Source organism: Lithobates pipiens, unplaced genomic scaffold, assembly GCF_037356315.1.
Source record: "Lithobates pipiens isolate NorthernLeopardFrog02 unplaced genomic scaffold, aLitPip1_a1.2 Scaffold_23, whole genome shotgun sequence".
NCBI lineage: Eukaryota > Metazoa > Chordata > Amphibia > Anura > Ranidae > Lithobates > Lithobates pipiens.
Window position 1 is genome coordinate 275,518,602 of NW_027507785.1, and position 13,162 is coordinate 275,531,763.

The window sequence follows — 13,162 nt, forward strand, 5'->3', positions numbered from 1 at the left end:
ACATTTGCAGCGTTACATTTAATCTTTACCCACTTTACCCAGGTGTTGCTTGACAGGCTAAAGGTGCTTAGCAGGATTGTTACATAGGGGCTTGGCGAGCCAAGCCCCTATGTAAGGTGAGATAGATGAAAAAGAAAAAAAGTGAGTTCAGTGTCAATTTAATCCTATTACAGCATGCAAATGTCTTCAAAGCAATTTCTATGTATATTTAGTGATTATATATGTACACAGGTCAGCCATATTTGCTCATTACATATAAAGACTGCTTTCTGTTTGTGTAACTGACCTCATCTCACTGCAAGCCTACCAGACAAACTGACGTTTCTAATTACACGAAAGATACACAATTGATGGGCAGAAACCAAAGTAAACTTTGCCCGGGTTTCAGGTCATAAAAGTACTCAAGACAAGCTTCTTCTACCTGTGCCAACAAAGAGATACATTTTTACACACAAAAAGGCTAATAAATGCCCTACTAATTTGTGTGACTTTTGATAAAAGATCCATTCAGGAGATTATAACAAATGTAATACTCTGGTGACTGGTTTGATTAACTGAATTACAATTAAGATGTACTCACCTGAGCTCCCACCAGCTGCAGCAAGGCAGAGTTGACAGGCAGCAGTTCAATGTCTGTGTTTATGGTGGTCTGGTCAAATGGACAAGCCTTGCGGTGAAGCTTGTTCAGGCACATCTTGCAGACGGTGTGCCCACAACCCAGGCTGATGGGCTTCCGGATGGTTTCGTCGAATGTCTGTGTGCAAATAGGACAGGACAGAAAGTCGGTCCATTGTGGAGCTTGTACAGGCATGTTGTCCCACTTGAAAATAGGAGCTTGCAAAGCAAAGGGTAGGGAGCTTAAGCACAGATTCCACTGGAATCAAAAAACCTTTCCAAAATAAAGTTTGTCTTTCTTATATATCTTCTGTAAATACAGACAGTCAGCACATAGTGGAAGATGTGACCTAAAAGAGAGAAAAAAAAAAAAGGGAAGAGAATTAGATCAAAAATGACAGACTAAGGAAGAACGCTGGTCAAAAACACTTGTATAGGTTATACTGACAGAGCAGTTTACATTTCTAAATATAACCTATCAAAGTATCCAATTTGCTCATTCCTTTGATTTTTGCTGTATTTCAGAGTAACAACTTCTTCACATCTGACATTTCTAGGTGTGTCAGCTGCCTGGTCCACTGCTAATGCTGTGATTCCTCCCACCCGCCCCTACATCCCCACAGGACACAGTAGTGACAGATATTTCTAACATGGGTTGCTTTTTTTTTTTTTTGCTTAGTGAAAAACATTGAAGTAAAGCATTTTTTTTTTATGTTAACTTGTGCCTCTTACACATGGAGCATGTAGTCAGTGTGTCCAATCCCAAGGTTTTAGTGCGCCCAGGAAACAAAGGTGCATTGTCAAGGCCCACTGCCAGCAGCCTGTCAAAGTCTATGGCAAGCTGAAATACTCTGCGGTTAGAGAGGGCTGAACGCTGGACCCAGCGGTGTTTAGTGATAGTGATGTTTAGAAACCAAGCTGGTACAATAAACAACCAGTGGAAAAACGGCAATGAAAAAAAACAAACTCTTTGAAAAACATACATTTGGTCTGAATGTACATTTTAATTGTCTCAAATGTTCCCAATTTGCTTAAACATAGTCTTAAATTTTGAATAGTTTGTTCTAACATATCAAGTAGCAAATCCGAGACTTCAATCTCACACAAAATTTGTTTTCCAGGGCTGAAGGAATGCATCTTTTGTACTCATGCCACTTTCACTGCATTAAATCACAAAACTGTATATTTTCTATTGGTTATAAATACCACATGCTTCCTAGGACAATGCAAATAAATCAGCTGTAGAAAGAAGCGCAGGGCTAAAGGCACCGTAGGCTCAACAATATTTATATTAGCTAGAATCCCATCCTCTGTACTCATCTGATCCTAGTTTTATATGACTGTTAATAGCCCAATCTTCCTGAACTCTGAACTAATCATCAATAAAGGTATTAGAAGGCACTTACTGGTGCCTGGAATTATGAAAGCCTTGTAGTTCTAAATACCTAAAATATTGCTGTTGTAATCACTATAATAACCACATAACTACTAGCAGAAATATTATGAGGTGGGTCTGTCTATCTCAGATGTAAATAAGAGTGTGAAAACCACTTATGAAAGATAAAGTCGGCAGATGTTTTTACTAAAAAGGCAGATGAAAGTTTGGTCTTTTACACAATCAGAGCAAAGTTGGTTTTATTGGTTTTATTGGTCTATAAGAATGTTCAACACATGAACTGTACGTTTTATGATAAAGCACTGATGACTACATATTACAAAACTTTACTGTGCAAGTTAATGTGCTGATCGGGTTGCTAATCCTATTGCTAGTCATGGATGATACATATAGTTACTTAATGCAGAGATCCACATTATGTTTGACCTCAAAATATAATGGCAATAAGAATAATCAGGATATAGGCACCCTGTGTTGCTTGCCTTCAATAGCCTGATGCAATATCACTTCCACAGTATCATTTAAAGCTATAGTACAACGTTTTAACCCAAAACCAACTTCTGGACACAACAGAACTACAATCCTCATACCTCAGTCATGAAAACAATGTGATGTGTGCCCCCATAGGACAGAGCTTTCTATGGGGGGGGGGGGGGCAAACAGCGCTGGCAGTGGACCCAAGAACATAAGGTTTGGGGCTGCTCTGTGCTATAACACGTTGATTATTTTCATGAAAAAAAATTCCGCCTTTACAACCATTCCAAGCTGCCACAATTGCTAGTGTGACATGGACCTTAGAGGTAATTCTAAATCTCATCTTCAACCTCACCTAAGCTAATAAACCAAAGATAATGACAAAGCCAATGAGGTTGTGCATGCTCTGTCTATACTCTCTCTCTGTAGAACGAAGCCTTATGTCCCATACACACAAACAGAAAATCAGCAGTAAAATGTTGTCCAATGAACAACCTGCCGATTTTCTGATTGTTAGTATGTTGCTTTCCACAGCGGTTTTGGATGACAAAAACTGGATGTCCAGGCTCTAAAACTTTTGTCTGATGTGAACAAGTCGTCTGATTTTTGTTCAATTGGTACAGTTTTCGGCTGAAGAAAAAAGCAAAAAAAAAAAAAAGAGCAAGACTATACATGCTTAGAAACAAAAGGGTGGATAAAAATCAATGATTTTATTTTTTTTAATCTGATTTTTTTTTAATTTTAATAAAATGCCTTTGGAGTAAAAATCTAAAAAGATAGTTTTATATTTAACCACTTGCTTACTGGGCACTTAAACCCCCCTCAGTCCCAGACCAATTTTCAGCTTTCAGCGCTGATGCACTTTGAATGACAATTGCGCGGTCATACAACACTGTACCCAAATGAAATTTTTATCATTTTTTTCCCACAAATAGAGCTTTCTTTTGGTGGTATTTAGTTACAGCTCGGAGTTTTATTTTTTGCTAAACAAACAAAAAAAGATGCAAAAAAAAAATAAAATAAAAAATCATGTTTTAATAGTTTGTTATAAAATTTTGCAAACAGGTCATTTTTCTCCTTCATTGAAGTGCGCTGATTAGGCGGCACTGATAGGCTGCATTGGTGGGCACTGATGGGCTGCATTGGTGGGCACTGATAGGCTGCACTGGTGGGCACTGATAGGCTGCACTGGTGGGCACTGATAGGCATAGTTAAGGCGGCACTAATAGGCACAGATAAGGCGGCACCGATGGGCACAGATAAGGCGGCACTGATGGGCAAAGATGGGCACAGATAAGATGGCACGGATGGGTGGCACGGATGGGTGGCACGGATGGGCACTGATAGGTACCACAGATAGATGGGACTGATGGGCACTGATAGGTGGCACTGATAGGTGGCTCTGATAGGTGGCACTGCTGGGCACTGATGGGCGGCACTGCTGGGCACTGATGGGCAGCACTGCTGGGCGGCACTGGGGTGCAGCACCTTTGAGGCAGATTGGGTGGCACTGTGGGTGGCACTGTGGGGTGGCACTGTGGGCACTGACGGGGGCACTTACTTTTGCTTTTATTTTACTTCAGGGTGGCACTGCGGGAGGCAGGTGGGCACAGGCAGGTGGCAGGTGGTCCCTTGTATTGATGGCCGTGATCGGGACTGATGTCCCGATCACGGCCGCCGGTGATCGGCTTTTTTTTTCTCTCCTCGCGCTGTCAGCGCGAGGAGGAATAATAGCCGATTACCGGCTCCGTTCTATCACATGATCAGCTGTCATTGGCTGACAGCTGATCACGTGATAAGGGGTCGGGATCGACCCCTTGCACGGATCGGTGATCAGGCGAGTCTCATAGACTCGCCGATCACGGGGCGCGCAGGCCGCTCGTAACCAGGACGACGTCAATAGACGTAGTCCCGGAAATGTAGGTCCGCGCTAATGCCGTCATTTGGCAATAGCGCAGATCTGAAGTGGTTAAGATACATTAATAATTTTGTTTATTCAGCATGAAATGGAGTTTAGTTATGTAGCATTAGGCTGTATATTCTGCAATATTTACATTTTTTGGTAAACTAATTCAATGAATACAAGCTCTGCGACCCGAGATAACATGCACTGACTGCATTGATGCATCACTCACAATTTCACAGTAACCATGAGATAAAACAGGTCAGGAATATTCCTTTATTTTGCAAATCTATGTACACTACAAACTGTAATTGAATCTGTTCTGATATTGCCGTTTTAACAACCTGACCGCTTATTATTGTATATAGGAAACCTTAATTTTGTTTGCAAATAAGATTCTAACTACCAGCAAGAATAAGTCCTTACATTTAAAGAGAACCTGTAATTTCAGATCCATCATGGCAGCGCCTGTTAGCCGCATCCACTCACCTGCTGCCGCCAGGTCCCTCACCTTGTCGTCTCATTGCCGCATCACCAGCCGCTCCATTAACGCAAACTGGACTGTCGGTGACTCAACAGCGGGTCAGAGGAGGAGCGGCTGCGGGACAGATGACAGCTGCTATTTAAAAATTATGATTCAAATCGAGTTGATTTAAATCAAGCCTTTTTACTAGCAATTTAAATCAAATCCACCCTGAAATGAACACATCTAAAACAATTCAACACATTACATCACTTTTGATGTTGAATTCTCTCGTACGAAAATTTTCTTATGGTGAGTAACCTCTTCACTTTCGATATGAATTTATATGAATAAAAAACATTAGGAAGAGGACTTTGCTCTGCAACTCCTCCAGCTAACATTAAGTGAAACAAAAGAAATATAAGGAAAAATAAATAAAAGTTCCTCCACCTAACACCCGTACTTTCAGACACTTCCCGTAGGCAATGATGAAATCAGTGACCATTCTGCAGGAATCCTGGCAATTCTGAAGAGAACAAAATACACAAGACGTTGCTCCACCACTCTTCAACAATGACTTGTGGATGTAAACCCAAATTATTATTTTTTTTTTATGTAGATACATACATTATTTTTTAATTCTATCCCACTCCTTTCTTCTGCTGCTCTGCCAGAATTGGATGTTCCCCACCTCAACATGATTTGGCATGCTGAAGTCATGTGGTTACTTTCCTGTCTTTTCACTGGATGTTAGAGATCATAGCAGAAGTTCAGTGTAAGAAATACACAGGAGAATAGGCATATTGACAAGGGGAGCGTAGAGGTGGGCGGGGGGGAGCCTACTGACATCACGACTCCACCCATCGAGCTCCAGACAACAGACCCACCTACAGAATCTGCAGTTTTTCGGGTCTCATAACAGACAGAGGGGAGACATTTGACAGGTAAAGATACATGCAGGAGGCATGTATATCCTTATAGATAACCCCTATGGCAGTAGTTTAGAAATGATGACATTGGGTTTACATCCACTTTAAAGAGGGATTCCACCCCAAAAAAAAAAATTAAAAGCCAGCAGCTATAAATACTACAGCTGCTGACTTTTAATAAATGGACACTCACCTGTCCCGGGTTCCAGCGATACCGGCAGCCGAGGCCGATCGATCGCTCGGCCCTCGGCTGCTGCCGCCACCATTCTAGGTGAGGGAATCAGGAAGTGAAGCGAATCGGCTTCACTTCCCGGTTCCCTACTGCGCATGCGCGAGTTGCGTCGCTAAATAGGAAATCTCCGCGCTGTCACTGGGACCCGTGTGTGTCCCAGCAGACAGCGCGGCAGGGCAGGAAATGGCGTAGACTCCCACGGGAGTCTATGCCCAGAAGTGGGTGTAAATACCTGTCTTTGACAGGTATCTCCACCCCCTCCCCCCTGAAAGGTGTCAATTGTGACACCGGAGGGGGGGAGGGATCCGATCAGCGGAGGTTCCACTTTAGGGTGGAATCCCGCTTTAAGCTTTTCAAGAAGGTTCAGTTAAGTCACCCTCCCCTTGGCATGCTTGCTAAAAGCTGGGGTGTAAAGTAAGGATGTTCCTTTTTTTTTCCCCCTTTGTTGGCTTTTCTTAATGGGGAATGCAAAATAAATGGACCTTGCCATTTCATGCTTTCAACTGCTATACCACATTGAGCACAAACTGCGAGGGAATTTCCTAGATATTAGCCAATCCCAAGCTTACCTACAATTTAGCTTGTGAAATGAGAAGAGCGATGATTCACTAGCATCCAAATGCCCAGGTTTCAATGTTGAGGGAGGAGGTGCAGTTTTCCTACCACATTAACCTGGTTTGTTTTGGCCATGTTATTCACGCTACTTTGTATTTGCAGTCTGCGAAATGAGTCATAGAAACAGGAAGACAGCAGAAAAAGATAAGAATAAATAAAAGGTTTCACGTGTTTAGTCTTACTCATATGAGGAAGTTCTTACTACTAAAGAGCTGCAGATAGCTACACTTGCCTACAGACTGTTATGACCCCGTGGGTAGTAAAGGTCGCCTCACACATGGTTAAGAATAGAGCGCTAGTGACACCGATTGGCACGTGGGGGGTCCAAATATAGAAGTCACTGACTGAGCAGCACACAGTCGTTTCAAATGTACTGCACTTTGTCGTGTGTATTCCACTTCAAAATTATCAGAGAACATTCAATACCTACAGGATACAGGGAAATAAACAATTTTAAAGAGCCTAGAGATAAATCTGTATATCTAGAAAAGATAATAAATCTACTTTAGTTTAACCACTTGCTTACTGGGCACCCCTTCCTGCCCAGACCAATTTTCACCGCCGTCACTATTTGAATGACAATTGCGCGGTCATACAACACCGTACCCAAATGACATTTTTATCATTTTTTTTCACAGAAATAAAAGCTTTGTTTTGGTAGTATTTCATCACCACTTGGGTTTTTATTTTTTGTTAAAAAAAAAAAAAAAAAAAAAAAAACAGAAATTAAAAAAAAAAAAGAAAGAAAAAGAAAAGATGTTTCATAGTTAGCAAACCGGTAACTTTTCTCCTTCATTGATATGCACTGATGAAGCAGCACTAGGCATAGATGAGGCGGCACTGATGGGTACCATTGATAGATGGCACTGATAGGTGACACTGATGGGCAGCACTGTTCATGAGGCACTTTGGGCACTGGTAGGCGGCACTGGAAGGTGGGCACAGATGATCTGGCGGCTGCTCTCCTTGATCGGGACTGTTGTCCCTCCGACAGCCACCGGTGATTGGCTTTATTTTTCTCCTCTCGTTATCAGCGCGACGAGAAAAACAGCCGATTACTGGCTCGTTTTACATCACATGATCAGCTGTCATTAGTAGACAGCTGATCATGTGGTAAGGGATTCGGGATCAACCCCTTACTCCGATCTGTGATTCAGCGAGTCTCAGACTGGTGGGGTGGAGAAGCACCAGCACAACGCTCTTCCCAGTGAATGGCTGTGCAGCAGGCAGGGGGGAAATTGGTGAGCACAGGTCTGATAATTGGATGACAGGCAGGATGTTCCCTCAGCACAGCCAGAAAACTGACGACGGCTGGGAGGAATGTGCTTTCAACGCTTAGTGATGTCAGTTTTTAAAAAGGAAAGCAAAGGAACTGGCAGGATCACTAGGAATTTCACAAAAAAGGAAGCAATACAAAGAGAAAAGTATACTTTTTAACACAAGGTATAATAGACACATACACTATATTGTCAAAAGTACTGGGACACCTGCCTTTACACGCACAACCAACTTTGACCTACAGGTAAACCTAGATTAAGGCTTACCTGTAGGTTCAAGAAATATCTCCTAAACCTACACGGTTTAGGAGATATTTGCCAAAAGACAGGCACCGCTGTCTACGGTGCATGTGCGAGTGGCGGCTCCTGTGCACATGCGCGGGAGAGACATCATCGCAGCTTCGCCGAATGACAGCGGCGGAGCAGCGAGACCCATCGAGAAGATGGACGCGCCGGACTACAGGGGACAGCGGTGACTTCGCTGGCTCCTGTGTCAGGTAAGTGACATATAACTGACTACTATGCGATGCATAGTAGTCCATTATATTTTACCTTTGCAGGGAATGAAAGGGGAAGTAAACCCATCAGGTCCACACTTTGCCGCAATAACAGCTTCAACTCGAAAGCTGTTCGTAAGGTTTAGAAGTGTGTCTATGGGAATCTTTGTCCATTCTTCCAGAAGGGCATTTGTGAGGCCAGGCACTGATGTTGGACGAGAAGGCTCTCCACTTCGATTCATCCCAAAGGTGTTCTATCACGTTGAGGTCCGGAATCTGTCCAGGCCAGTCAAGATGTAAACATCCCTTGTGACAGTAATAGGCAGGGACAGGTACTCTCTATGGAGGGATATAAGATCCCAAACCCCTCCTCTACAAGTATTCAAAACATCAAGTTCGGCGGTTTTGAATACTTAATATTTTTTTAAAACTGGCGCCTTTAACATACCAGTAAGACCCCTTTCACACCAGGGCGTTTTGCAGGCGCTATAGCGTTAGAAATAGCGCCTGCAATCCGCCCTTAAGAAGCTGCACCATTGTATGTAGTGTGAAAGCCCCGAGGGCTTTCACACTACAGCGGTGCGCTGGCAGGACATCAGGGAAAAGTCCTGCCAGCAGCTTCTTTGTGTTTTTACCGCTCTTCCACCGCTGCTCCCCATTAAAATCAATGGAGCAGCGCTGTAATACCGCCGGCAAAACACCGCTATTTTGGCGTATTGCCGGCGGTTTTAACCCTTTCTCGGCCGCTAGCGTGGGTAAAAGCGCCCGCTAGCTGCCGAAATGCGCCGCAAATCCGACAGTAAAAACGCCGCTAAAAATAGCGGCGTTTTACTGCCCACGCTATGGGCGGTGTGGCGTGAAAGGGGTCTAATCTGGGAAGTGAGGTCATGACATCACCGATAATCAGTCAATCCCTAATTGTAAATATCCCTGTCACAACTCTGTAACTGATACATTTCCACGCAGCTTGTTCTGTTGAAAAAACAGACTTACTGGCCAGATCACCAGATGAAAATAACGGTAATGAAAACCAAAAAACAAAAACAAAAAACACGTAGGGTTTTGAGGGCCAGTCTATAGCAAAAACTACACAGGAGCACACTCACATCCCTGTATGATACGAGTACAGTGCACCAAAAATAGTGCATGCGCCACTTTAAAAAATGCACTGAAACAGGATCGCATGGTACTTCTGTAACATAGGATACAGTGCAGACAAACTCCCTGCATTTGGGGCATAGTTAGCATTGCAAGGACACCCGCTGCAGATCTCAAGTGCAGTGCGTTTGGAACATAGTTCAGGGAAATAGTCCAGGGAAATACGCAGGAAACGTGGGCTTCCCATACCGCGTCCTGGTGTTAGCAGGGCCGTAGTGCAGACTGCCAAAATTGAAATATCTGTTAGATTAATTGCCCTTGTTTTTTTTTCCAACACAATACACAGATTTCAGGCCGACAATGTATGCTGTAGGCTTATCCAGCACTCTTATCAAAGTTGGCACCAATAACTGCTGCAGTCAAAGCTTTATCTAATACTTGAGTTTCCTACCCATCTGAACTTAAGGAATAAAAAGAACTGTGTGCCCGTCTCCAATCTTCTATGTAGGCAACCCAAGGCTAACCTCAGAAGAGCCCAATCAAAAGAATATATAACCAATTACCAGCTGCCACTGGAAATGAATAAGAGGTCTCAGATGAGGATATGTGAAGTTTTGCCTGAGGTGGGCTACTGTCTCAGTCACATGTAGTCAGCATGATGCATCAAGTCATTTGAAAGTAGAAAGTAATTTACAACCCACGCCTACCTACTACCCCCATTCAAACAGAAACCTCAGAGAAATAAGCAAAAAATAGGTAAAAACCACCTAATTTGCCATCACAGCTAAGCAGTCGCTGTTTATATGAATGTTCTGTGTAACTGAAATGGTTTGCATGCAATATAATGCAAATGTTATTATATTATCCCCCATTAGATCCCTGGATCAGGTCCTAGCAACATCTTCTAATTCTAGAGAGTGATATCACCACTATGCACAGGGGAGTTCTTGAGAACAGATATCACACATGTGCCTCACTTTGTAAGATTAAAAGCAACAATGCAACATTCCCTAGCAAAGCATGGTCTATACTAGGGCTGAAACAACTTATCGATTAATCAACAACTAATAAATTACTATTTTCATAATCGATTAATTGGCCAGTAACAGAATGGGGTTAAAGTTAAATGAGTCTGATGATATTTACCAGATTGACCATTTAATAGTATATCTCTCCTCTAATAGTATATACAGTACATCTCTCCTCTAATAGTTTATACAGTATATCTCTCATCTAATAGTGTATATAGCCTCTAATAGTATATACAGTATATCTCTTCTAATAGTATACCTGTCCTCTAATAGTATACATCTCCTCTAATTTATACAGTATATCTCTTCTGTCTGTCATTCTCAGAGTGGAATAGATATTTTGCTCCCTAAACATATAGTTGGTTATTTATATTTAAGAATAAACTGCTTTTTTAAAAACTTTACATATTAACTAAATTATACACCACACTTTAAGGTTATTAACCGATTAATCGAAACAATAAATCGGCCAACTAATCGATTATGAAAATAATCGTTAGTTGCAGCCCTAGTCTATACCAGTGTTTCTCAACTCCAGTCCTCAAGGCGCCCCAACAGGTCATGTTTTCAGGTTTTCCAATATTTTGCACAGGTGATTTGATCAGTTTTGCTGTCTTAGCAATTACCACCGCTGTTTTTATCTGAGGGAAATCCTGAAAACATGACTTGTTGGGGTGCCTTGAGCACTGGAGTTGAGAAAGACTAGTCTATATCTACAAAAGAAATAAAGTGTAGGTTCAGCTTCACACTGAAGTGGGACTGTTCATCTGAACTCACACTAGTTCATTCATGCATGTCAGTCCCGGCTTCGGGGCGATCTCAGAGACATCTGTGCGGGTTTCTGCACACATATCTATTGAAATCGCACCCCAAAGTCACCAAAAAGTAGTACAGAAACTACTTTTGGGAATTGTTACGGTTCCACAAATATGGCATAGCACGGTCGGTTTTGGATGGTGCCATTGGCAGCAATAGCCGCCAATTTGGCATACGATTTGACATGTCAAATTGCATGCCAAATCGCTGCAATGTGAATCAGGGCTAAAAGAAATTTAGAGAGACAGCCACAACCTGTACCTAATCACTGACCTGTCATGAATGTCACAGGTGCTAAAGCAGGTGCTTCACAATGCTATCCCTGTAAAGGAATCCTCTCACGAGAGCAAATTGCAGGCTGCAATGCCTGATCTCCTTCCAAAAATGCTAGTTCAATACTTTCATCACTAGGTTTCTCATACTAGGTTTACTTTAAAAAGTGTATTGAAAGCCAAAACATTTGGATAGATTAAAGCAAAGTTTAGAAGCGCAGTTGAGGAGCAGTAAAAACACGCAATTGCGCTGCATTTTAGTGCCCCCATCCCCTTAAAGTGGGAGTAAACTCCCTTTGTTGATTTTTACATATTAGGTAAGCCTATAAAAAGGCTTGCCTGTAGGTACAGTAAAAATTTCAATGGAGGGATTAAGTTGAATTCTGTGACAGTGAGCCACTGGAGGGATCTGTTTTTTTTTTTTGTTCAAGTCTGTCAAAATGTGCTAGTAAGCAGTGCATACTAGCACATCATGACCATACACTTCAGGGGAGCTTTTTTTATTTATTTTAAGGAGTTATAAAAGGTAGAAGGTTTTTTTTAATCTTAAAGCAGAGTTCCACCCATTTAAAAGTCGGCAGCTACAAAAAGGGTACCTGCTGACGTTTACTAATCAGACACTCCCCTGTCCCAGGGCCTCGCTCCTCTCCATGGGGCCGAAATACTAACTGTGAAGCCACAGACGAGCGCGAGTCACGCTATGAACGGCCGGGCAATCTTCTGGGACCTGCGACGTGTCCTAGAAGATTGCAAGGAGGGTGAAGAGGTGAACTTCCTTCTGGCGCCGCAGAGCCAAAAGGAGGAAGTGGGAACTGGGTGCCCTTAAAAACTGGGTACCCACTCCCCCCTCAAAAAAAAATGACATGCCAAATGTGGCATGTCAGGGGGTCACCATCACTTAAAGCGGAAGTTCCATGTTTGGGTGGAACTCGGCTTTAATGCATTAAAAAAAAAATAATAATAATCTTGTGTGTAGCAGCCACCCCAGCACCCCCTAATTACTTACCTGAGCCCCATCTCTCTCCAGGAATGTCTAAGTGATTCAGGACACTCCTCCTGATTGGCTGAGGCACAGCTGCAGCACCACTGGCTCCTGTGGCTACCAAAGTCAGTCAGCCAATTAGGGGTGGAGGAGCCAGGTGGGGGCATCCATGTCTGAATGGACAGAGTGAGCTGTGACTCGGCTCCAGTGCACCCATTGGAAGCTGCTGGCTGTGGGGGCACTCAATAGCAGTGATGGGTCAGGAGCAACAAAGGAGGGACCTGAGAGGAGTGAGAGGCCAGGAGCATCAAAGAGGGACCCACAAAGAGAAGGATCCAGGCTGTTCTGTGCAAAACCAACTACACAGAGGAGGCAAGTATAACTTTTTTTTTTTTTTTTTATAAAAACAGCAGAGACTTTACAATAACTTTAAGGGGTTTACTTCCACTTTATGCTGCCTATGGCAGTGGACAAAGTTGTTTACATGATGGGGCTGTTTGCATGTCATGGTTACACTGTGTTCGTCGATAAAAGTGGGGTTAAAATAGGTGGTGAGGAAGCA

General features: G+C 42.8%; 1 protein-coding gene across 5 annotated transcripts in view; it reads right to left on the bottom strand.

The window, feature by feature from the left end:
• RC3H1 (ring finger and CCCH-type domains 1) overlaps positions 1-13,162 on the bottom strand; it is a 123,508-nt gene that overhangs the window by 66,607 nt on the left and 43,739 nt on the right. For all 5 annotated transcript variants that reach the window (XM_077453238.1, XM_077453240.1, XM_077453239.1 and 2 more), the window contains exon 2: positions 581-965. In XM_077453238.1, coding sequence (XP_077309364.1) covers positions 581-811 — 231 coding nt within the window. In that variant the 5' untranslated portion in view covers positions 812-965. The remainder of the gene's footprint in view (positions 1-580; positions 966-13,162) is intronic.